This window comes from Mixophyes fleayi, chromosome 4 (genome assembly GCF_038048845.1).
Source record: "Mixophyes fleayi isolate aMixFle1 chromosome 4, aMixFle1.hap1, whole genome shotgun sequence".
In the NCBI taxonomy this organism is placed as follows: domain Eukaryota; kingdom Metazoa; phylum Chordata; class Amphibia; order Anura; family Limnodynastidae; genus Mixophyes; species Mixophyes fleayi.
The window spans coordinates 346,242,318-346,268,524 of record NC_134405.1 but is presented as its reverse complement, the minus strand read 5'-3'; the positions used below and the strand labels follow the sequence as shown (position 1 = coordinate 346,268,524).

At 43.2% G+C, this 26,207-nt stretch overlaps 1 protein-coding gene across 1 annotated transcript; it reads left to right on the top strand.

Annotated features, from left to right (window-relative positions):
* The first annotated feature begins 995 nt into the window (after window positions 1-995).
* Window positions 996-18,682, top strand: DERA (deoxyribose-phosphate aldolase). Its single transcript, XM_075210841.1, has 9 exons — window positions 996-1,075; window positions 6,691-6,788; window positions 7,016-7,163; window positions 8,045-8,140; window positions 9,396-9,530; window positions 10,898-11,026; window positions 15,468-15,580; window positions 17,305-17,454; window positions 17,999-18,682. Exons 1-9 carry the CDS (start codon window positions 1,045-1,047, stop codon window positions 18,053-18,055), a joined length of 957 nt encoding a protein of 318 aa, XP_075066942.1. The 5' UTR covers window positions 996-1,044; the 3' UTR covers window positions 18,056-18,682.
* Window positions 18,683-26,207: the final 7,525 nt, after the last annotated feature.

The window sequence follows — 26,207 nt, the reverse complement described above, 5'->3', positions numbered from 1 at the left end:
AATACTATGTGATCTCTGCACCAGGTCACACTGTATAATACTATGTGATCTCTGCACCAGGTCACACTGTATAATACTCAGTGATCTCTGCACCAGGTCACACTGTATAATACTCAGTGATCTCTGCACTATGTTACACTGTATAATACTCTGTGATCTCTGCACTATGTTACACTGTATAATACTCAGTGATCTCTGCACTATGTTACACTGTATAATACTCTGTGATCTCTGCACCAGGTCACACTGTATAATACTCAGTGATCTCTGCACCAGGTCACACTGTATAATACTCTGTGATCTCTGCACCAGGTCACACTGTATAATACTCAGTGATCTCTGCACCAGATCTAACTGTATAATACTGTGATCTCTGCACTATGTTACACTGTATAATACTCAGTGATCTCTGCACCAGATCTAACTGTATAATACTCAGTGATCTCTGCACCAGATCTAACTGTATAATACTCAGTGATCTCTGCACCAGGTCACACTGTATAATGCTATGTGATCTCTGCACCAGGTCACACTGTATAATACTCTGTGATCTCTGCACCAGGTCACACTGTATAATGCTATGTGATCTCTGCACCAGGTCACACTGTATAATACTCAGTGATCTCTGCACTATGTTACACTGTATAATACTCAGTGATCTCTGCACTATGTTACACTGTATAATACTCAGTGATCTCTGCACTATGTTACACTGTATAATACTCAGTGATCTCTGCACCAGATCTAACTGTATAATACTCAGTGATCTCTGCACCAGGTCACACTGTATAATACTCTGTGATCTCTGCACCAGGTCACACTGTATAATACTCAGTGATCTCTGCACCAGGTCACACTGTATAATACTCAGTGATCTCTGCACCAGGTCACACTGTATAATAATTTGCAGCCTGGTTATGGAGGACAGATCATGTGACAGGCCCTCTGCTGGTTGGTTGGGAGGGGGGCGGGGAGGAAGTGACAGATTGGGGGGGGTGTCAGGAAATGTTTCTAGCTCTGTAAAGCAGCAGCAGCAGCAGTATTATGTCTTCCAGGAATCCGGGCTCAGAGCTGGGTGAGTATCAGTGAGGTGCCCGGCGCAGCAGCAGTGCATGCTGGGAGTAGTAGTGCATGCTGGGAGTAGTAGTGCATGCTGGGAGTAGTAGTGTAGGAGCAGTGCATGCTGGGAGTAGTAGTGCAGCAGCAGTGCTTGCTGGGAGTAGTAGTGCTTGCTGGGAGTAGTAGTGCTTGCTGGGAGTAGTAGTGTAGGAGCAGTGCATGCTGGGAGTAATAGTGCAAGAGCAGTGTATGCTGGGAGTAGTACTGCAGGAGCAGTGTATGCTGGGAGTAGTAGTGCAGGGACAGTGTATGGTGAGAGTAGTAGTGCATGCTGGGAGTAGTAGTGCAGCAGCAGTGCTTGCTGGTATTAGTAGTGCTTGCTGGGAGTAGTAGTGTAGGAGCAGTGCTTGCTGGGAGTAGTACTGCAGGAGCAGTGTATGCTGGGAGTAGTAGTGTAGGAGCAGTGCATGCTGGGAGTAGTACTGCAGGAGCAGTGTATGCTGGGAGTAGTAGTGTAGGAGCAGTGCATGCTGGGAGTAATAGTGCAAGAGCAGTGTATGCTGGGAGTAGTACTGCAGGAGCAGTGTATGCTGGGAGTAGTAGTGTAGGAGCAGTGCATGCTGGGAGTAGTAGTTCAGCAGCAGTGCTTGCTGGGAGTAGTAGTGTAGGAACATTTCATGCTGGGAGTATTAGTGCAGGAACAGTGTATGGTGAGAGTAGTAGTGCAAGAGCAGTGCATGCTGGGAGTAGTAGTGTAGGAGCATTTCATGCTGGGAGTATTAGTGCAGGAACAGTATGGTGAGAGTAGTAGTGCAAGAGCAGTGCATGCTGGGAGCAGCACTGCAGGAGCAGTGTATGCTGGGAGTAGTAGTGTAGGATTAATTCATGCTGGGAGTAGTAGTGTAGCAGCAGTGCTTGCTTGGAGTAGTAGTGCAGCAGTGTTGCATGCTGGGAGTAGTAGTGGAGCAGTTGTGCATGCTGGGAGTAGTATTGCAGGAACAGTGCATGCTGGTAGGAGTTGTGCAGCAGCAGTGCTTGCTGGGAGTGGTAGTTTAATGAGAGATCATGCTGGGAGTAGTAGTGCAGTGGTTAAAGCTGTGAGTAATATTGCAGTAATGGTGCATGCTGGGAGTATTAGTTCATTGTTGGAGTAATGTCATTATAGGGTATTTCTCTTGTTTTTGGGACTTGTGTGGATTTTCTGTTTTTTAACATTAATATTTAGAGATGATGAATTTATTCCTGCTGATTTAGTGACAGTGATTTTCTCTCTGTGTTTATGGCTTTGGGGCTATTAATAATTATGTGAATAATAGATCTTATTTCCCTGAATGAGCTAATGGGGGGCTATTACACCTAAGCTATGGGGTGCACCTACCATTATCCATGGGGTGCACCCCATGACGTCACCCCACACACACGTCATCCCTCTATCCGATATAACCAGAGCGAAGGATCCTTGTAGTGTTGTGTAATGTAACTTGAACCCAGTTACTCTCATTATCCACAGCTGGAATATCTGTAGTCTAGGGGAATGGAGTATGGTGATAAACTAGTGTCCATGTGTCAGGGGGCCGCTCTGTCACTTGGTCACTATTTACTCTGATTATCTCCAGTGTGGAAGGTTCAGAAGAGTCTTTGTTTATTCATGATAGTGAATCTGCCTCTTGTTCCACTTCCCCGAGAAATACCACAAAGTTCTTATTGTCCGTGATATAATTATATTATAGGTGCTTTATAATGTTCCTGCGGCAATGCGGATATTATATTATAGCTGCTTTATAGTGTTCCTTTGGTATTTGGCAGTAATGCCGATACTATATTGCCTTATAAAATTTATAAATTTATTTATAATTAAAAATTTGGTATATTTGTCATTAAAAGGGAACTTTGACCTCTTTTACTTTTCTGTTTTCAACCACATTTTGTGTGATATGAGGCTGTTTCTGTCAGTATTATACCGCGCACAAATTTCTGTTACCTCAGGTTAGGTAAAATATAAAACATAATCAAGGTCAACCCTGTTTCCCATAAGTGTCTGACCCTATAGATGTCTCATTGATCTCTGGTGCGTTATCTGTTATTATGAGCTGCACAGTACCACTTCTCTGCTTCTGTATACTTGATGTAATGCTCAGTAACACCATATACCTCAGTGCTTCTGCCGGACGTGCTGGGGCAGCCCAGGAGGTGTCGTTGTTGGCAGAATATAGGGGGGGTCGGTCCAGCTCTCCAGTAATATATCACTGGTAGAATGATCACTACCCCCAAAATATAAGATTGTTTTTAAAACATGTTAGAAAAATAGATTTGAAGATGGTCAATGCCTCCCCCATAGGTCCTACACCAGCCCCCCAGAAGGAGACCACCCATTCTCTGCGTATACTTATCGTGTTGGTACCACAGCAAGGTAGCATCATAGCTCCCCCCCCCCCCCCCCTGTGCCCTACACCCACTTACTGCTGCCCTAAAGATTTCTGTCCCCCGCACTCACAGCCCTACACCCGTGTACTGCCAGCTTACACCTACATCCTCTCGGTTGCGATATGCTGAACATGTAATATTCAGAATAATATAATTAAAAAGTTAGGTATGCAGATATTGTCAGTGACTCTCGTTATGTACTGGACATATGGAGAATAAAGTTATTAGACAGTTCTGCAGAGAATCTGAGTACATTCTGCCAGAGCCGTAACTTAGAATTCTAGCGCCCGGGGCGAAAAAGACAAATGCCGCCCCCCTAGCCCTCAATTTTAACCAAATTAACCTAAAATATTCCTAAATTGCGCCCCCTTCAGCGTTGCGCCCTGGGCGGTCGCCCCTGTCGCACAGCCCTAGTTACGGCCCTGCATTCTGCTATATGCAGGACATGTCTTATTATAAAGACCACAATACAGAACGGTCAGGGACTGCTGCTATATGCAGGACATGTCTTATTATAAAGACCATGATACAGAGGCGTTTAGAGACTGCTGCTATATGCAGGACATGTCTTATTATAAAGACCACCATACAGAGGCGTTTAGAGACTGCTGCTATATGCAGGACATGTCTTATTATAAAGACCATGATACAGAGATGTTCAGGGACTGCTGCTATATGCAGGACATGTCTTATTATAAAGACCATGATACAGAGATGTTCAGGGTCTGCTGCTATATGCAGGACATGTCTTATTATAAGGACCATGATACAGAGATGTTCAGGGACTGCTGCTATATGCAGGACATGTCTTATTATAAAGACCACAATACAGAGATGTTCAGGGACTTGCACTATATGCAGGACATGTCTTATTATAAAGACCACGATACAGAGACGGTCAGGGACTGCTGCTATATGCAGGACATGTCTTATTATAAAGACCACGATACAGAGACGGTCAGGGACTGCTGCTATATGCAGGACATGTCTTATTATAAAGACCATGATACAGAGACGGTCAGGGACTGCTGCTATATGCAGGACATGTCTTATTATAAAGACCACGATACAGAGACGGTCAGGGACTCGCACTATATGCAGGACATGTCTTATTATAAAGACCATGATACAGAGATGTTCAGGGACTGCTGCTATATGCAGGACATATCTTATTATAAAGACCATGATACAGAGATGTTCAGGGTCTGCTGCTATATGCAGGACATGTCTTATTATAAAGACCATGATACAGAGATGTTCAGGGACTGCTGCTATATGCAGGACATGTATTATTATAAAGACCATGATACAGAGACGGTCAGGGACTGCTGCTATATGCAGGACATGTCTTATTATAAAGACCACGACACAGAGACGGTCAGGGACTTGCACTATATGCAGGACATGTATTATTATAAAGACCATGATACAGAGACGGTCAGGGACTGCTGCTATATGCAGGACATGTCTTATTATAAAGACCACGATACAGAGACGGTCAGGGACTCGCACTATATGCAGGACATGTCTTATTATAAAGACCATGATACAGAGATGTTCAGGGACTGCTGCTATATGCAGGACATATCTTATTATAAAGACCATGATACAGAGATGTTCAGGGTCTGCTGCTATATGCAGGACATGTCTTATTATAAAGACCATGATACAGAGATGTTCAGGGACTGCTGCTATATGCAGGACATGTATTATTATAAAGACCATGATACAGAGACGGTCAGGGACTGCTGCTATATGCAGGACATGTCTTATTATAAAGACCACGACACAGAGACGGTCAGGGACTTGCACTATATGCAGGACATGTATTATTATAAAGACCACGATACAGAGATGTTCAGGGACTTGCACTATATGCAGGACATGTATTATTATAAAGACCATGATACAGAGACGGTCAGGGACTGCTGCTATATGCAGGACATGTATTATTATAAAGACCACGATACAGAGATGTTCAGGGACTGCTGTTATATGCAGGATATGTATTATTATAAAGACCACGATACAGAGATGTTCAGGGACTTGCACTATATGCAGGACATGTCTTATTATAAAGACCACGATACAGAGACGTTCAGGGACTGCTGCTATATGCAGGACATGTCTTATTATAAAGACCACGATACAGAGATGTTCAGGGACTTGCACTATATATTGGGAATAACATGATAGTCCTAATGTCGGACATATATCTATGTTATGTGAAACACTATTTGCTGAGCTGAGCTATTCTCTGTAGTACATTTCATTTCTCTCATTTCACCCTCCAGCTGATCATCATCCTTAGTTAGAAATATGACTTTACTTGAATTTGTGCCCAGAAGAAGCAAGTACAGGACCGTCATGTATATTGCATTAGTGATATATTGGGGTGAGAGGGGCGGGCGTCTCACCTGAGTCTCTATCAAAGATGAGATCCTTAACAAAACCTGTTTGAAGATGTGTATTCTTCCTCTGTATCAGCCGCAGTGCCAAGCGCTGCCCATTGAAGTCTTTCCAGGACTCATCCTGGTGGAAGCGTCTCCAGGACTAACTACAGAATCTTAAATCGTTTCAGTAAAACATTAACCACAGGAATGTGTTGAATTAACCCCTGAAAATAAAGTCTTAAAGTCTGCATGGAAAACTGAGAGGGGAATGCTCCGATAGTGTCAAAATAACAGCGTTCCTACAACTCGCTTATCGCAGGGATTGTGAGCCCCTTCGCCGTGTAAAGTATTGCAATTAAACCTATTGTATGTGTGCAGTGATGTGTTACTTTCTACCATGTGGTTCATATAAGCACCCGGTCTCACATGTCACCCTATACGTATAACACTCATTATAACCTTTATATTTAATACAATGTTTGCCTATATTGCGTATGTTTTTTTTTTTATTCATCTGGATTCTGTGCTTGTGTTTCTACTTTATTCATTTTATTGTCTGCATTTACTTACATGTTGTCCATGTTTTTCAAAGACACATATTTAATAATTACATTTTCTGGAACCAGATCCTGGAGCCGCAGAGGTTCCCAACAAGCTGCCGGTCACTGCGAAACGCAGACCACAGCACCCATAATAATACGGCATCTGAGGTTGTTCAGATAACGTCTTATTTTGGAATGGAGGAGAACTTTTTGGCTGTTACAGAATCATATAATGAATGATGCTACTGACCATGATATGAACCCTCTTTCAGACCTTGGTTGGATCTCTAGAGTTCAGGTCAATCATCCAGCGGTCCTTCGACGCGCAGAGCAGATTCAGAGCCGCAGGACTGTCAAGAAGGACTTTCAGGTGAGGGTCAAGGTCTCCACCTACATTGTTTTACAGAATCTTCTAAACAGAGTAATGTTTCCACACTTCTGCTAAATTTATTAACAGAGAATTATTTTGTATTTTGTTTGGGGCTTCCTAGCGTAAGAACGATGATTGGGTGGCATTACTTGGAGTGTTGTATAATGGACCTGTCATGTGACCTCTAGATAATGTGATGATGATGATGATGTCTTCCTCCTCTGCAGGCTGCATGGCTACTGACCGCTGTCACCTGCATTGACCTCACCACCCTCTCTGGAGATGACACCCCATCCAACGTCCACCGACTGTGCTTCAAGGCTAAACATCCCATCAGAGAGGATCTGTTGCGGAGTATTCGGATGGATGACCTAGGTACACGTTTCTTTTAGGGAACATTGGAATGTAGAACGTTTAATAACATTTGTATAATAGTGAGGAGCAGCATTTATTGGTGGATATTCCTGTAATACTCATATTTCAGTCACCCCGGATCTCAGGCAGGGAGCCTCTGATATTCGGGGATAAACTTACCTAAGACCTGGCCTCATTGTGGACTATAGGACCTATTCACATTATAAAATAGGGCGGGGGAAGGGTTTTCTTGGTATTGATATACGCAGAGACCCAGTGTCTGCTAAGATTATTGCTGGTGATGTCAGCGGAACACTGTGAAACGCGTTGGTAATGAAAATGTTCCTACATAATATAATCCATTAGCAGGAACTGGGCCGTCCTTTCAGAACTCTTTTATATTGTCAGTCAGTGTAAAACACAACTTTATAAGCCTTATGCATTTGGAGTAAGGAGTTAATATTTTTACTGTGTTTAGGGCATTGTATTAGTCATGTATAAAGGAATGTAAATAATACTGTAATTGAAGTTAATGCTTAGTTGTGATATCACCATTACCAATTGTCACCAAATAAGTGACTGTAATATGTCAGCAATAAGATTGATACAAAGTGACAGGTACCTGGCAGATGGGGTCCTGTAATGTCGCTAAGCGGATAGCGTGTAGCTGCCATTATTCACGTGGCCACTTTTGTGGATCCAACATACGGATGTCTTGGGGAAGATGGGTCCTTAAATACCAAATAACATTATATATATTTAATATATATAACTTTGTACATTGTGTTAGTTAAAAAAAAGTCTGCAGGAGATTAACAAACATCATCCTATTTTTATTGTGCAGAATGTGTTGGGGAAACCATAGACTGAATTAAGTGTTGTATGTAATGTGTTCCCTGCAGGTATCAGCACAGGTGCTGTGTGTGTTTATTCAGCCCGTGTGCAGGACGCAGTGAAAGCCCTGAAGGATGCTGGTTGTAAGATACCCGTCGCATCAGGTGGGTGTAGACATGTTAGGCGCAGCGTGGGGTGGGTTGAGTCACGTCAGGCGCGGCGTCGGGTGGCCGCAGTCACGTCAGGCGGGGCGTCGGGTGGCCGCAGTCACGTCTGGCGGGGCGTCGGGTGGGCGCAGTCACGTCTGTCGGGGCGTGGGTGGGCGCAGTCACGTCTGGCGGGGCGTCGGGTGGCCGCAGTCACGTCTGGCGGGGCGTCGGGTGGCCGCAGTCACATCAGACGTAATAGAAGTGTGGTTTGGGGAAGCAGTGGTTGGTTGTGTTGCATTCGGCAGACAGGTTGGCATAGTATAATGGGCACTGGTGTAGATGTGAGTAAGGAGGTTTAGGAACATTTGGGGATTCAGGAGACTTGTACAGTGGAGACGTCTAGTGAAGTTGGGATAAAAGTCAGATTTGTAAGTCGGAGGTAAATCAATCATTCAGCTCTATGGGTGATCAGATGGGAAAACTGTAAAATAAAATGTGGAAATTAATAACCATGAACGTGGCAGGGAGACACGTAACTCACTAGGGGAGGGGACACAACATCTTTATATGTCTATGAAGAGATCTTATAATCCAGGTGAGGGTGTCGGAGACACAGGATCTCACATAGACAGACACATACAGGACAGGAAGACAGGATTGCACAGTATGATAGTGAAAGGACAGGAAGACAGGATTGCACAGTATGATAGAGAAAGGACAGGAAGACAGGATTGCACAGTATGATAGAGAAAGGACAGGAGGACAGGATTGCACAGTATGATAGAGAAAGGACAGGAGGACAGGATTGCACAGTATGATAGAGAAAGGACAGGATTGCACAGTATGATAGAGAAAGGACAGGAAGACAGGATTGCACAGTGTGATAGAGAAAAGACAGGATTGCACAGTGTGATAGAGAAAGGACAGGAAGACAGGATTGCACAGTATGATAGAGAAAGGACAGGATTGCACAGTGTGATAGAGAAAGGACAGGAAGACAGGATTGCACAGTATGATAGAGAGAAGACAGGATTGCACAGTATGATAGAGAAAGGACAGGAAGACAGGATTGCACAGTATGATAGAGAAAGGACAAGAAGCACAATGTGTGTCAGCCAGTTTATCTCACTGATGATGATCTTATGATTTGAATCCCATCTCTGTAGTGGGACAGTGATCATTTTATTCCAGGGTTTACAGAAAACCACTATAACATTCACACTGATTACACAACCAGTCTCACGGTTTCTGCTAATCTTCCGGATTACAGTGGCCACAGGATTTCCTGCCGGACAAACCCCACTGAAGACCAGGCTAGATGAGGTCAGGACAGCCGTGGATGATGGAGCGTCTGAAATTGACATTGTGATCAACAGGACTTTGGCACTAAGTGGCCGCTGGAAAGGTAACTTCCCTGTCTCAGAAAGTCCATTTGTCTGATCTCCCTCCATCCACCAGTGTATATAGATGATTATATATATATATCACTCTCACCCCCGCTCCTCTGCAGAAGTCTGCTCTGTTAGGAAGGACTTGCGTTCTCTTTGGTTGGCAGTAGACAGAGATTGAGTGACATCCTGGCAGACTTCCTTTACAGACATGCTCTGTGTAAAATGGCTGATTCAGACATCGGGGTATTAGCAGTGATGTCACAGCAGCTCAAATAACTGCAATCTCAGCTTTTTGACCTGTATTAGATGCCATCTATACATGGTACTAAAGATGCAGGAGGGGAGAGGTAATATTTTGCATGTATATTATAATAGATTGGGAGGGTTTTTATAGGAGGGTTAAGAAGGTAACCTCTAGTAACACTGAGCACGCAGTAATAATATACAGTACCGGAGCATAGTACCGAGGTGGGATCCAGCAGGAATGAGCAGTTACAGCAGATGGCAGAGCTTGGTGTTAGCCTGGAGAAGAGGGCTCTATAAATGTTTTGTTATTTCTTACAATTCGGTATATATAAAATACAATATTCTGACATTTGGACCTTTGAGCACAAGAGATTGCAATATCTTTCTAAAATATCCACATCTAAATGTTATTATTGCTCAGATCTGAGTAAAAAAAAACAGGGATACTCTGCACTCCCCAAACACATAATTAATGCTGTACTAAAAACTTTTCTATATTAAAATCAGGGAATGTTAGTTCCACATATTGCAATATATGTTTAAGCTGACCAACTCCTGCCAAAGTCTTCCCAATCTGGTCAGTCCTAACATGATCAAATGCTTTTTTTATCTGGGCTTAAGGCTTACCTGCACACAGCTTTAAAGACAAGTCTGTCCCAAGCACTAGCAGCCATGGGAGACCTGGGACTCACCTGACACAAGTTGGATTTAAGTAATGTAAAGAATGGGGTGCAAGAGTGACGGGACTTACTGTATTGTATAAACAAAAACAGACATAGATCCTCTGCACTCACCATGTACAGACTGGGGTGCAAGAGGGGGTGGCCCACATTGTATAGACAGAAAAACAGGGATACTCTGCACTCTCCAAACACATAATTAATGCTGTACTAAATACTTTTCTATATTAAAGACAGGGACTTGTAGTTCCACATATTGCAATTGTTAAACTGACCAACTCACGCCAAAGTCTTCCCCTTCTGGTCAGTCCTAACGTGATCTGAGTCAGCAAGAACTGCATTAAGAAATGCTTCGTTTTAGCTCTTTGCGCCCCAGCGGCTTTGGTCAGGGACAGCGAGAAATGAAGTGCTTGACGAGATGACATAAGACTCAGGAATCTCTGATTTCTCTCTAGAACTCTATGAAGAGATCCGGCTGTTCCGTGAGGCGTGTGGGGAGGCGCACATGAAAACTATCCTGGGCATTGGGGAGCTTGGCTCCCTCACTACTGTATACAGGGCCAGCCTTGTCGCTATGATGGCAGGTAGGTGACCCTTCTGTTCCTTTCTGCGTCCTCACTTTGTATCTTTTTTTATTACTATCATCATCGTCTTTTATTTATAAGGTGTCACACAGGGACCCCACATATTTGAAGAAATATAATCAGTTGAATACAAACGGTGAGATGACACAATTACATAGGGAGCAACACTGAGGACTCAAACTTCTACTTTTAAATTCAAGTGTTACAGAAAAGTATGTGATGGGCATTGGATGGGTTTGGGGTAAGGAGACTGTGGGCGCAGTATGAATGGGGACCTGATGGTTATAGAGAGAGATTGTCTCAGCTGACGTCTCCCTCTTGTCCTGGAAGAGGAGCCGGGTAGATCAGATACATCTAAACCTCTTGTAACCATCGTGAGCTGACATAGAGATTTCCTCCAATCACACAAAGAATTCTATTTTCCTAACCTGTTCTGAATGGTGAGCGACGCTCAGTGAAGGGGATAACACCTTTGACTACATTGTCCCAAGAGCTTCAATAATGAATATTTGATCTTCTGGTACCACATCCCCAGTATATCTGATGAAGTTTGAACTTCTTTCCTAAAAACCGCCAGGACTTTGGTGTTCCCACCAATTGTGGATGAGGGTGCCTATCACAAACATGGATTTAGGATGGACGGTGGTGTGGTCTTTGGCTTCCCGGCTTGTTCTACAGCAGTTATGTCTCTGGGAGAGTAATTTAAGTCTGTTTTAATTATTAATATGGCAAAAAGTTTAAGGTCAACAAGTAAGGAGACTGAGGTCTAGTTGGAACATAGAGAAGGGTCCTTCCTGGGAAGAACTTGGTGGATACAGAGTTTCTCTTGGATGTTGTAGAAGGATATGAGTAAGCTTCATACTAGGTAACCCCAGCAGGACATATCCCCTGGGGGGAGCTGTGTTCTGTAGGCAAAAGGGATGATCCAGATACTCTCTTCATCTGCTAGCCTCTTGTTCTCTGGGGGTCTCTTCTGTTAGAGAACTTGTATGGAGCTATCTAATATGTATGGTGGGACCCTCCCTCACCGTCCTTCATAGAGACTACACACGTGAGGTGTTATCCCATATGTATTTCCTGCATTTCCTCAGGGTATGTTTAGTTCTGTTGTTCAGAAGTTTGTGTTTAGGATAAGTGACTTCTGTGTGTCTGCACAGGTGTCTTTGGTGTTTTTATTCTTTTTAAGTGGGGTGTTTTTTTGGTTTCCCTATCTAGATGCGTTTCCCCATATTGCACAATTATGAGTTTCCCAGACAGATATTGGTCCCAATAAAGATGTACTGAGCCGGAGTAGATTCAGTTTGTTACCTAGAAAGGGGGTCTTGCAGGAGTAACTTATTACAGCGCAAAGACCATTCTTGTGGTGTAACTGGAGGTAGGGATATGAACAGAGAATGGGGCAGTGATTTGGCTGATATTTGTATCCGCGAGGAGGTGCCAGGGGACTATAGGTGTAATGTTGGTGTAGTCTCCACCTACCGGATATTAAACTAACCACAAGGTGTGTGTGTTCTGCGCCTTCTCCTTCAAAGTTCTCAAGGAAGTGTTAACGGAGTCTAAGACCGATTCAAGGTCCAGTGCAGGTCACTGTCTACAACCAAGACATCCTCCTGCAGTGGCATATTGGGGTTTCATAACCCTTTTAATATTGATTCACACACCATTTCAGTTGCAAGCTCTTTTGCCTAGTTGGGCTCTATCGACAGCACCAGTTATCTCCTCCTGAATACTAGCACAGTCCAAACCTTTGTCTGCAGTGTCCTGTTTCATACACTAGGTGGCTCTGTTGCTCATACAATGTGTGTTTAATGTAGAAGAATGATCTGTACATTGTATAATATACTGCAAGGTTTCTTTACTGCCTCTTACTACTTCTACCTTTATTTATTAGTTCTGTCCTATATAGCCGCCAACTCTGTACGGGTTGGGTACTAAACTCTGATTACAGAAAACCCAGCAAGAATTTCACAGACATGAGAACAGCGATAGTCTGTTACCGACAGTGTGTCGACCTCGACTGCTTGGAAAACAGACTTCATGGAAATGCGTTGAATGAGCATCAGGTCAGGGCCAAAGAGAGCGACACTGATTGCTGATATTAAGGTGCTCACTGAAGGGGGCTCCGGCTGTACAATGTAGAATGGTTTGTACCATTAATACCAGATCTCACACTGCCGGTAACAGACTGGTGCTGTTCTTATGTCGGAAGTTCTTGTCGGGTTTCTGTAGTTGGTGAAGTGACCACAGCTCTGTACAGCAGGTACAAATATTCAAATCCTTGTTACTGTGCTGTGTGTGATGCTTCAGAGGGTTTTATTCCACCAGCATTTGGTGTATTTTGTAGCATTATATATTATATGTCGCAGTAATGTAAAGATTTCTAGTCTTCTGGTATTATGTGATCTAACGTTTAATGTTACCCATCACCCCCATTGTACAGCGTTCAGTAGAGGAAGGTTATATAGTAACTGAGGGGTCTAATCCTCCTCTACAGCCGGGAATTATGGGAATGCGTCATTCAGCCAATGGGGGCTCCAATATTGTTTGCATTTTATATTCATACATAGATTTAGTAAGAAGAACAGGACACAATTTGTCACATCGTCCTTGGATTGTGCCTCTGTCTGTTTATTATACAGCTATTACGTGTTGGGTACAGTATTATGCTTCATTGTCGCGTGTTCTTATATTTATGCTTCCTGAATGCTCTGTATTCTATGCTGTATTTCCCCAATGTTCAGTGATGTGTAACTTTGTGATGTCACATAAACAATATATAATAATCTAAACCGCCTAATTCACAAATGAATCATTACACTATTACATGTCAAACATATATCTTCGTCGTCATCATTTTATTATATAGCGCCAGAATATTCCATAGCGCTTTACAATTGGGGACAAACAGTAATAATACAATACTGGGTAATACATATATACCTCTGTATAGAGGGCCCTGATCACAGGCTTACAATCTATTTCACATAAAAGAGAGAAGTCGGTTTGGAAATGTTTGTTATTAATGGTTATTAAGTTTCCATTCCATTTAGCAAATTTTTTTTTGAATGTCATTAAAATATTTCTATTTTCTGGCAAAATGAACAAATTGTATTTGCTTTAAGTATTTCTTTATTATATGGACGAGCTGTTACTACTCCTAATAAAATGTACACATTTACAATATTTACAAATGACGGATCAATTCTGTAAAATAATGTTTATTGCTAAAGTAGCATCAACTTTTGCACTTCATAGAGGACATCACAGATGGATCTTATAATACAGACCCTCTATAGGATCCCCAGAGTTTCACATTCTATGAGCCCTTATTTATATTAGTAATACCTTTTAAGATATTGCTTAAAAAGAAATGTTGCTTCAGTTCTAATGCAAGTTTTTAATCTCTTGTTACCACAAAGTCTAAAAAAGATTTTCTGAATTGAATAATAATTTGATCCGTTAATCTTTTGAAGGTAGTAATTTTATTGAGGCCTCTTTGCAGTCTCTCTGGCTCACAAATGAATAGAGCTTCATTATAGCAGCCTGCATTTAATAACCATTATCCATTATCATGTAATTAAGACTCCCTGTAACGAATCATGAGGACAATGCAAAAATACATAGTACATTTCTTTAATGAACTGGAAAATGTTCATCTTGTTCTATTTAGTAATGAGTTGCTGAATAGTCATTAAATTCACTGGAGAATAGGACGAGATGAATTTTAAAGACTGTCTTCAGTTTGTGGTTAATCTATTAGAATTAAAATTTCATCTTCTATTTTTATCAACAGCTGATTAAAAGTCATTCTGTTTGACCAAATTGATTAGAAGACCATATACAGGGGCAGCTGTTGCTTAATGAAAGTTTTTAATGAAACTGTACCAGGGAGACTGATAATTATATTCCTTATAAAAGCTGGAAGTGCTGAGCAAGGAGAAAACGTTAATTGTGTGCCGGGGGATGTGATGGATGTTTGGGCACCCCTCTATATGGTGGGGACCGCTGGAGTAGTGGGGCGAGGGGAAGGGAGGGGGGCGATGGGAAGGGAGAAGGGCAAGGGGAAGGGAGGGGGGCAATGGGGAGGGAGGGGTGCGAGGGGAAGGCAGGGGGGCGATGGGAAGGGAGGGGGGCGATGGGGAGGGGAAGGAAGGGGGCAGCTGGCGCTATCGGTTCAGTGAGAGTTTATTTGCTACTTTCTGTCAGCGCAGAGCCGCTTGGGATTTCGGATGAATGTGGTGACCGCCTGGGGCCAGTCTCCAGCCCCTACCACCCTAGGGTATGAGCAGGGTACTGAAATACTGTGTGGGGTGTCAGGGGTGGGCGTTTCTCCTCCATCGTACACCCCACGCTGACATGGGCGGTCTCTGCAGTCTATGTCACTATAATTACTCGTGAGACTGGGACATAACTGGTGAAATATAAAGTGATTGTGTTGCAGGTTCAGATTTCATCAAGACATCCACCGGGAAGGAATCGGTTAATGCCACATACCCTGTGGCACTAGTAATGGTGCGGGCCATCCGGGCGTATTACTGGAAGACTGGCATCAAGGTACATTGGAGGCTACACTAAGAATAAGACATTGGCCCTTGTTATTGTGTGTGACACCAGCGAGGTATACTCTGTGCTGTGCTAAGTGTGAGCTCACTGGCCAAAGACATCACAGGGCAGACCGTAGACCTCCTCACCCCTCCATTCTTCATCACCAGTACCAGCCTGGGTGGAGGGCATACAGTGCATCACTTAGCTGGTAAAATGTGTGGTCCCATGACTTCACCGTTTTGCTCCCTGGTGGCACAGTTGTTAGCATTGCTTCCTCACAGTGCTGGGGTAATGAGTTCAAGGACCTTACCTGTGTGGAGTTTGTATGTTCACCCGTGTTTCCATGTTTCCTCCTACACTCCAAAACCATTCTGCTGAGTTTAGCTGCACTGATGTGAATGGCAAATAGTCGCTGAGTAATTAGTTGCGCTATATAAACCAACAAAATAAATTCATATTGGAGGTACCCATAGGACCTAATGTCGCCTCTCTTCCCCCCTTATAACCTCCTCCCACGCGCGTATCCAAGACTTCGCCTGTGCTGCCCCCCTCCACTGGAACAAGCTCCCTCCCTCCATCAGAACTTCCCCTAATCTGTCCAGTTTCAAACGGGCCCTAAAAACCCACCTTTTTCTTAAAGCCTTTCTGTCTCCCACTTAACTTCCCACCTTATCTTCTGCCTCCGTCCCCCTACTCTCCCTCTCTCCCCTGCGTCTCTCTGTCTGTCCACCCCTCCCCTTAGATTGTACGCTCCTCTGAGCAGGGCCATCTCTCCTCCTGTTTCCACCACTTCTAACTCTGCTCTCCAGCTACTTAGCCCTCCTCCTCGAGGGTCCTCCACCCCACGTCCACTCTCGCTCCCTCCTCCCCCCTGGGGGTCTCCCTGTCTTCCGCACCCTCCTTCTTGGGCCCCGTCGTTTGCGGATCCTCCCTCCCCCTTCCCCGCCCTCTCTAGCTGTGCATTGAGCGTACTGAGTTGCTGTGTTTACTGTACTGTGCTGTCTCCCATTGTATTGTAATTTGTTTGTCTCTGTACGGCGCTGCGGACGCCTTGTGGCGCCTTATAAATAAAAATGAATAATAATAATAGGAGTTACTGACAAACCCATGTTGCACTGCAGGGGGGTAAAAGTAAAATGTGTGGTCAGATTTAAAGTTCGGAGGGGGGTGCCCCTGGCAGTAGAAGAATAAAACTGCCCAGTATTTCCCTACATATCGCCCCTGGCATTGCAGCATGATTTGTCCGTACACCCCGTAGCATTGACGTCTGAGCCTAGACGGATCGGGGAACAGGCTACTGAAGTTGAGAGGTGCAGGGATTGTGCCCAGTCCTGATATAAATAGATTGAGAGAGATGACGTCGTCCCTCTGCCGCTCTTGGCAATGTTTCTTCAGATTCAATATTCACAAGTAATTATTCTGAGAACAATTCTGGATTCATAGATCTAAAGTTTCTGAATTAAACAAGATGATTATAAGTTCACTTCCCAGAAGTCCTTTTACACCCAGCTAAGTCCATTCGTATTTTTCTGTCCTAACGCATAACATGCAATAATATATAAATCTACATGATCCGGAAAACTAGAGAAAATAATGTTGCGAGAGTCCATAATTGTGGGATATGTTTTCACTTTAAGGTGACACTAATCAGTCATGATTGCCTTTGCTTTGTGAAGCTCTGGGGGGGGGCAGTTGTTATATGCGTCAGATAAGCCATAATATTTCTGTCTCAGGTGGGATTTAAACCGGCCGGGGGGATTCGCAGTGCTAAGGAAGCCCTCGTCTGGCTGTCGCTGATGAAGGAGGAGCTGGGTGATGAGTGGCTGACGCCAGAACTGTTCCGCATTGGAGCCAGCACCCTGCTGGGGGATATCGAGAGACAGGTTGGTCTCACTATTTCTGTGGAATAAATCTGAGCACAAACTGACACCAATATTGTTATATCTCAAGATACTTTATTATTACACTGTTACTTCATATCCCTGGATGCCACGGGAGTAGTACCACCCTCTAGCGGGGGTCAGGGCACTTACATACTATCCACATACCCTCAAGGACTGACCGTCCAGGGCAGTAACACCTCTTATTTCAGATCTTCTCAATCATGAGACAATGGAATAAATCAACGTGGTAAAGAGAATATCTCCAATATTATACCAAGTGCCTGGACTTTACCCACCATCCCTACATGTTACATAATTATCTGACATTTCTTTTCACACATTTATTAGTACTTCGCTATTTTCCTCCCCGTGTTCCTAACACTGGAAGATAGGGTGTAATATATGGCATTTACATTATTGTGATGTTAGAAATCTGCTACTTTAATTAACGTTCCTTCTCCTTTCCGAGTATCCCCCAAACCCAGCGGATATAAGTGACCTAGAAACATGACTTACTGTGTTTATTTTTTCACTTTCTGGGCAGATTTATCATCATGTAACTGGCAGATACGCGGCACACCACGATCTACCGATGGCGTGATTCCCGAGGTTCTTGCGGACACGTTATGCAGGACTGGGAGATATTTCTCTGTTAATAAACATGTAAAAATCTATTACCTCAGTACAAATGTTTTATCCCAGGAGTTGTTCTAGACGTTCCCGCCACACGCATAATATCATCTGTATCTATCTCTCTCCACATTCCTGCGCTCCGTAGAATATCCTCTGAGGAGAGCCCCCCTCCCACTGTATATTGTAATCCCAGGTACACCCGACGAGGAGCCGGTAAATGGGAATCTGAATGTTAAGCGGGAAAATCTGTCATTAATTTATAGAATTCAGGAAAGTTTCACCTAAATGTTCTGTATGTTCCCCCAACACGAGCACAAATACCTATTACTCCATAAATTGAATATTCATGAAAAGATATGGGGGGTACGGATCCCTCTCTCCCCGCCTAGCAGATTGCTGGAGACAGAACCCCCGGTGTTCTCCAGGCATTAATAACGCCCCAATAGGACACCTATCATACTGCTAATGATGGGATGGGGGAGGGGAATTTGCGTTTTATAATTACTATTTCTGTAAAGAACACGTTGCACTTGTGAAACTCATTAATCTAAACCTGTGATGTTAATTATCATTAAAATGTGATGTTTCTCCCGCCTCTATTCTTCCTGATGTATATTTGGTTGTTAGGTGGAGTTTTATAAGCCGCCTCCCCTTTCTAGTCACGTTTTACAGTCTCAGGTCCTTTAACCTGACGCGTATGGCGATCACATAAGCCCCTCCCACTTTCATTCGTCTTGTGAATGAAAAGCAGGTGAGTATATAACATCAAATTGAGGGGAGGGGAGGTCTTCTCCATCCCCTGGGTGCTCCATCTAAAACCAGAAAATGTTCAAACTGCACCTGCCTGTAATTTGGTCTGGTCAAGTGGGAAAACCATTCACTGTTAAGTCTGCCCCTTCGTCCCTGAACTCTCTTATGCTCCTAAACCCCTCCCAGGCCCATCCCCGTCACACCTGTCTACTGTTGTCTTACTGGCTGCTCCTAACCCCTCCCTCCTGTAACACCTGTCCCACTGTTCTGTTACACCTGTCCCTCTGTTCTGTTACTCCCCTGACCCCTCCCTCCTGTAACACCTGTCCCTCTGTTCTGTTACTCCCCTGACCCCTCCCTCCTGTTACACCTGTCCCTCTGTTCTGTTACACCTGTCCCTCTGTTCTGTTACTCCCCTGACCCCTCCCTCCTGTAACACCTGTCCCTCTGTTCTGTTACACCTGTCCCTCTGTTCTGTTACTCCCCTGACCCCTCCCTCCTGTAACACCTGTCTGACTGTTCTGTTACTCCCCTGACCCCTCCCTCCTGTTACACCTGTCCCTCTGTTATGTTACTCTCCTGACCCCTCCCTCCTGTAACACCTGTCCCTCTGTTCTGTTACTCCCCTGACCCCTCCCTCCTGTAACACCTGTCCCTCTGGAGGGATAATGGTAGGGGGCTGTTTTTCTGGGTTTGGGCTAGGCCCCTTATACCTAGTGGTGGGCAATCTTAATGCTTCCGCATACCAAGTCATTTTGGGTAATGTTATGCCTCCAACTTTGTAGCAACAGTTTGGGGAAGACCCTTTTCTGTTCCAACATGACTGTGCCCCAGTAACAAAGCAAGGACTACAAAGAGATGGTTTGATGAGTTCGGTGTGGAAGAACTTGACTGGCCCGCACAGAGCCCTGACCTCAACCATCGAACACCTCTGGGATGAACTGGAACGGAGATTGTGAGCCAGGTCTTCTCGTCCAACATCAGTGCCTGACCTCATAAATGCTCTACAGAATGAATGTCTTGTGTGAGATGTGTCTGTATCTGGAGATGTTTCTTAGATCTATGTAACAGGATTTGGATGACACCTAGGCAGTGAGCATCCGACGGAGGAAGGGGGGGGACGGAGGAAGGGGTAGGGCTTATATTGGTTTTATCCACAGATATAGCGATGTAACATCTGGTCAAGACTGGGGGGCAGAAAAATTCACTTAAACTGCGTGCGGTTCGGTGGTATTACCACCCTGAATTCGCCAAGTTCAAAGAGTGTTTCAGTCCTTATCCAGAAGTTGATCTGCTTTACGGGACAGGTACAAACAGACCCCATTGGGTAACAATTATCCACTTATTGACCTGGCAATTTACACCAAAAATAGTTATGTTCTTTTTGCTTTAGCCCTTGAGGCACCTATTATCTGTATGGGGGATGTAATGTATAAGGAATTGGGGAAAATCCTACCCCAGTCCGTGCTGGTCTAAGTTTTGCGCATCTGATAAGCACAATATTCTTGGTTGAGGCTGCACTTGCTTCCTGGATACAATGTATAACAGTGAGGCTGCACTTGCTTCCTGGATACAATGTATAACAGTGAGGCTGTTAGTTGTAGGGGATGAATTCAAACCTTCCTGGGAGATACTTCTATCACTGGTGGAACCTCATCTGTCATAACACTGAGACTGCCGTCATGTGCACTGCTGTGACAGCATTGTCAGACTGTCAGTCACTCTGTGTCAGCACTTAGTAAGTACTTCCCTCTAACATGGCTCCTACTGCAGATCAGTGGACGTAGTGGAAGTGGACTTATAAACACTGCACTGATTTGATGTATTTTATTCAGCTCAGTAATATACATCCGGTGCTGCGGAATATTGTGGTGTCCTGTAAATAAGTTATGATATTTCCCCTTTCAAGAATAAAACTTCTGGTCTTTTTCACTGAAACTAATTAGAGTCACCAATATTTGACAGTTGGGTCTCTTAAATTGCAAACTGTACAGAGAGAGGCGGCAGCAGATGTTTCAGCTCATAGTCGGCACCTTTTATCCAAGTGGGAAAGATGGTTTCTAGGAAATCACTTTTCTCTGAGAGGGGTAAAGTTGGACAGGACATTGATCCTTGTAATGACATCTTATGGATACCACCAGCTTTCTGTAATATTATTATGAGTCCCACAAACCCCTGGATCAGACATATTCTCTCTCTGCTTTCTGGTAAAATCATTATTCCTGTTTTTGTCTTGTGTAGAAAGTCAGCTGTGTGACCAAGTTATGTCTATAATAATCTGCTTTATTTTCACCACTAAAGCTGCGAATTTTGGATGCAACAGAGATGCGTAGAATTAATGGTTTTACAAGAGATTGTGCCAGAGAAAGCTGACAACTTGTGACTATAAAATTACATAGCAGGAGAATGAAAGGCAGCGAGCGTTCATTCCTGTCCACTAATTGTTACTATACGTGTTGCCAGGTACTTTTCCCTGCAGGTAATTTTTTAATTGAATACAGATGGAGACTATTTACGACAAATTAGATTCATTTTGCATTTTGGATTGCATTGCATATTAGGGGGTATTAAATTGAGCTCAGTAATTACCAGTGGTTTAAAAACTTTAAGTAAAAAGTGCTGAAATAGTTCCCGAGCAGTAAAAATACAACTCAAGCAAACAGATAAAATGTGGTGAGTGGATAAATTATACTTGTTGGAGCTTTTATCAAATTGCTCCATAACATAAAGACAATTAGAGGAGAAATCTCCCAAATTAAAATGACTAAGAATGGAAAAAAGTGGAGCTAGGAATTCAGTTCTCTGCGATAAGATATTATCACTGTGATGTTCGGCTGCGCCCATTTCTGGAACCACAGAACCCACATATCACAGATTTACTGTGCACAGGTAAGTTGCATCGCCACATAGTGGCTTAGAGACCATCCCAGAGGCACCTCATGGAGAACCCTATTCCCCCCTGGTTGTATTACTGATGTTACTGTACTGAGATTTAGACATTGAGCGCAGAGGAAGCGTTTTCTTTTGCTGATTACGATGGATTCAGCCGGAACTCTTTGTAGCACCGTTCTAAGAAAGACCTTTTGAAAATTGGGGTTACTGTTCCATGGGGTGTATAGTATTTTGGAGGATAGATTATCTCATGGTGAGAGTCCATATCTAAATATACAACTCTGGGATCTGCAATCCAGAATGTTTGAGATCCTAAGTTTTTTTGGAAAAGGTTTTTTTTACCCGTAATTTGGAGCACCATATCTTAAATCTGTTACAGCCCATTTAAAAGTGAGCCCTGGTACTCCCCTTCATTACACTGTTTAGCAGTGCTCCTCATAGTATTTGCAGGAAGACACACTATAGAATGTGCTATGTAAGAGGAATAGAAGCGCTGCATCGTCTCAGGAGCCTCCGTCTTACTTCTCCGTATTCTATGAAGTTATTTTGCCATTTTCCCCCCGTTTCCGCCTCTAATGAGTATAAAGTGGTTTATTTCCGTTTCTTTTAATAAACATTGCAGTAGGGAATTATCACTGCTGAAGTGAATAGTGAATGTCTGCACGGTGGAAACAAGGATGTTTTACATGCTAAATAAAGATGCTCTCTTTGTATAGACATGATATTAATAGAATATCATGTACGATTGTATACTATCAAAGACATTTTTAAGAATATTTTCAGTTTTATTACACTATTAAAGAATATTGTTGTTGATCTCTATGTGTACAACAAAACAGCAGCAATGGTTAACTTTTTGTCCCCTCTAATTGTTGGAACTTTCCTGTACAAATGACGCAATTAGATCACACATCTGGTCGCAGCTGGTAAACGTCGCTCTGAGATTATGCTCCTGATTGGCCGGTATTTTACGTTGGTGTTGCCAGTGACTCTGAGATAGATAGATAGAGATAGATAGATAGATAAATATGAGATAGAGATAGATAGAGATAGATAGATAGATAAATATGAGATAGAGATAGATAGAGATAGATAGATAAATATGAGATAGAGATAGATAGATAGATAAATATGAGATAGATATGAGATAGATAGATAAATATGAGATAGATAGATAGATAGATATGAGATAGATAGATATTAGATAGATAGATAGATATGAGATAGAGATAGATAGAGATAGATATGAGATATAGATATAGATAGATATGAGATAGATAGAGATAGATAGATAGATATGAGATAGATAGATAGATAAATATGAGATAGATATGAGATAGATAGATAGATAGGTAAATATGAGATAGATATGAGATAGATAGATAGATAGATATGAGATAGATAGATATTAGATAGGTAGATAGTTAGTTTGGGACACCCTACATTTTATTCTTCTTTAAATATGTTTTATATATTTGTATATTTTGTATGTATATTAGATGTCTTGCCCATACATTTATGGATAACAGCACTGTATTATTTGATTGGTCGACACACATTTTATTTTGGTTTGACTCCACTATTAAACATTTATAATACCGTTAAGTATTAATATTATTTTTGTTCTTATTTATTGTGAACGGTTTATTGTCTACATACCTGCGGAAGTGCTGCACGAAATATTGTTTAATAATTATAAAGAAACATAACCTAAAATCCATAGCTTGTTCCTTTCCTTATACTAAGGGTGTATTCTTCATTAGGGTCCTGAATTACAGTCAAACATGGAAACTGATGAAAGTAAAACATTTTCTTCAGTCCACCCCCCCTTCCCCCCGCACCCATAGACACAGCAAAGATGCAAATCTAAAAGACTGCTGGTATAAGACAGAAATACCAAATCTGACGGCCTGACATGTCAGTAACTTCATGTGTATACATAGCTGATGATTGTGATGATGTGTCTTCTATCTTACTGTGGTATCACTGCCCATTTCTCCTTGTGTGAATCCACTAACCTGTACAGAGCATCCTGTTACCTAGGAGACTGCAAGGCAGAGCTAGGCCTCAGCATTGTGTAAAGCATAGAAGCTCCATCCTCAGAGGATATTTAAAGATAGCATCTGTAGAAAGAGACCGCCTACTGGCACATATAGCTAAGTATAATCCACAGGATCCGTCATTGGTTTATAATAGTGGATTTACCTGCTCTTTATTATCTCCAAGATACTTTTTTCTTATAAATGAAACAAATGTTTCATGTTGTTCTTATACACAGATAAGATTTTCTTTTAGTCATGGAAAAATAAACTTGCTGCAGAGTTCCTTCATAATTCAGCGAGTTTGCCTAGAATTCCCCAGTGAATGAATTGCTAACACTCGATGCTACTGTTACTATGCATTGTACTCTATATATGTCTCACTGCTAATTGTAAACAAAGTATATTTATCTCACATTAGCTGCTGCTGAAACACTCGTTCTCCTTTCCAGGGCGAGTCCTGTGACACACGGGCGATTTGGAGCTGCTCGGTGAGTAGAAGAACTAGTTACAAAGTTGCCAGATAGCTGAATCTTTGTTTTTTTCTCTGAGACAATTGTGTTTGAGAAGCGATACTGGGAGATTCCTTTGTTTAATAATGTATTTCTTGAACAGAAAAGAAAATGTGTTTCATGTGGGATATTTCCCAGCACTGACAGAATAACTGAGACTGGCTAATTGCCAGGCGGGGAGCGCTAGTTTCAAGTTTGTAACATCAGTAGTGTAAAAATAAGGCTTTCACTTAATAAATATTTTAGATTCCATAGTAGTGAAACAAGTAACAGAAGCAGAGAGGGAATCTTGTGCTACAGCAAATTTATTTTGTGTTCTGGATAACTAAATAGCCAATAGGCAACTGCCTTTCAGAGCCTTCTGCATACTTGTGGCCCTGGAGCCCCCGGCCTTTTCTTCAGCTGGGTTGTAATGTAAGTTTAATATTACATTCCTGGGGTAGACTGGAAAATCAAATACTAATAAGTAGTGAGAACAATACAACATACAGTTCAATTGCTGTGTCTCAGCGTTATCTCCATCCATCCATCCATCTATCCATCTACTCACTGTCCATCCATTCATCCATTCATGCATCCACCCACTGTCCATCCATCCACCCACTGTCCATTCATTCATACACCCACACACCCTCCACCATCCATCCATCCACCCACTGTCCATCCATCCATACACCCACACACCCACACACCCTCACATCATCCACGATCCATCTATCCATCCATCCACCCAATGTCCATCCATCCATACTCCCTCCCCTGGCCCCTTCTTCTCTCCCCTGGCATCCCCAGCTCCTTCTCGTGCCTGATTTGTCCACCCTCCCTTAGGATGTAAGCTTGTATGAGCAGGGCCCCTCTTCCCTTGTGTCTCCATACCTGTTCTTGTGCTCTGTCCTTACTCCATATGTCTGTCCCGGAGTTACTGAAGCATTGGTACTTTGTGTTTATCGTTCTGTACTGTTTAACCCTGTATGGTCTACTGTTTGTACTATGTACGGCGCTGCGGAAACCTTGTGGCGCCCAACAAATAAATTATATTAATAATAATAATCCACACCCACATCTCATCCACCATCCATCCATCCACCCACTGTCCATCCATCTATACACTCACACATCATCCACCATCCATCCATCCATCAACCCACTGTCCATCCATCCATACACCCACACACCCACACCCACACATCATCCACCATCCATCCATCCACCCACTGTCCATCCATCCGTACACCCACACATCATCCACAATCCATCCATGCATCTACTGTCCATCCATCCATACACCCACACATCATCCACCATCCATCCATCCATCCACTGTCCATCCATCCATACACCCACACATCATCCACCATCCATCCATACACCCACACATCATCCACCATCCATCCATCCATCCATCCATCCACCCACTGTCCATCCATCTATCTCTCCACTGTCCATCCATCAAACCAACAACCCACACACCATCCATCCATCCATCCACCCACTGTCCATCCACCCACTGTGCATCCTTCCATCTATCCACCCACTGTGCATCCATCCATCCATCTATCCACCCACTGTCCAGCCATCCATACACCCACACATCATCCACCATCCATCCATCCATCCATCCACCCACTGTCCATCCACCCACTGTGCATCCATCCATCTATCCACCCACTGTGCATCCATCTATTCATCCATCCACCCATTGGCCATCAATCCATCCATCCACTGTCCATCCATCCACACACTATCCATTCATCCATCCATCCACCCACTGTGCATCCATCCACCCACTGTGCATCCATCCATCTATCCACCCACTGTGCATCCATCTATCCACCCACCATTCATCCATCCACCCACTGTCCATCCATCTATCTATCCACTGTCCATCCATCAAACCAGCAACCCACTCACTATCCATTCACCCACT

What these genes read in the sequence shown, in the direction of transcription:
- DERA (XM_075210841.1), top strand. Translation starts at nt 1,045, where the DNA reads ATGTCTTCCAGGAATCCGGGCTCAGAGCTGG. An exon ending in TAAGATACCCGTCGCATCAG is followed by an intron (nt 8,141 to 9,395) that starts GTGGGTGTAGAC and finishes TCCGGATTACAG; the next exon opens with TGGCCACAGGATTTCCTGCC. An exon ending in ACTGGAAGACTGGCATCAAG is followed by an intron (nt 15,581 to 17,304) that starts GTACATTGGAGG and finishes TTTCTGTCTCAG; the next exon opens with GTGGGATTTAAACCGGCCGG.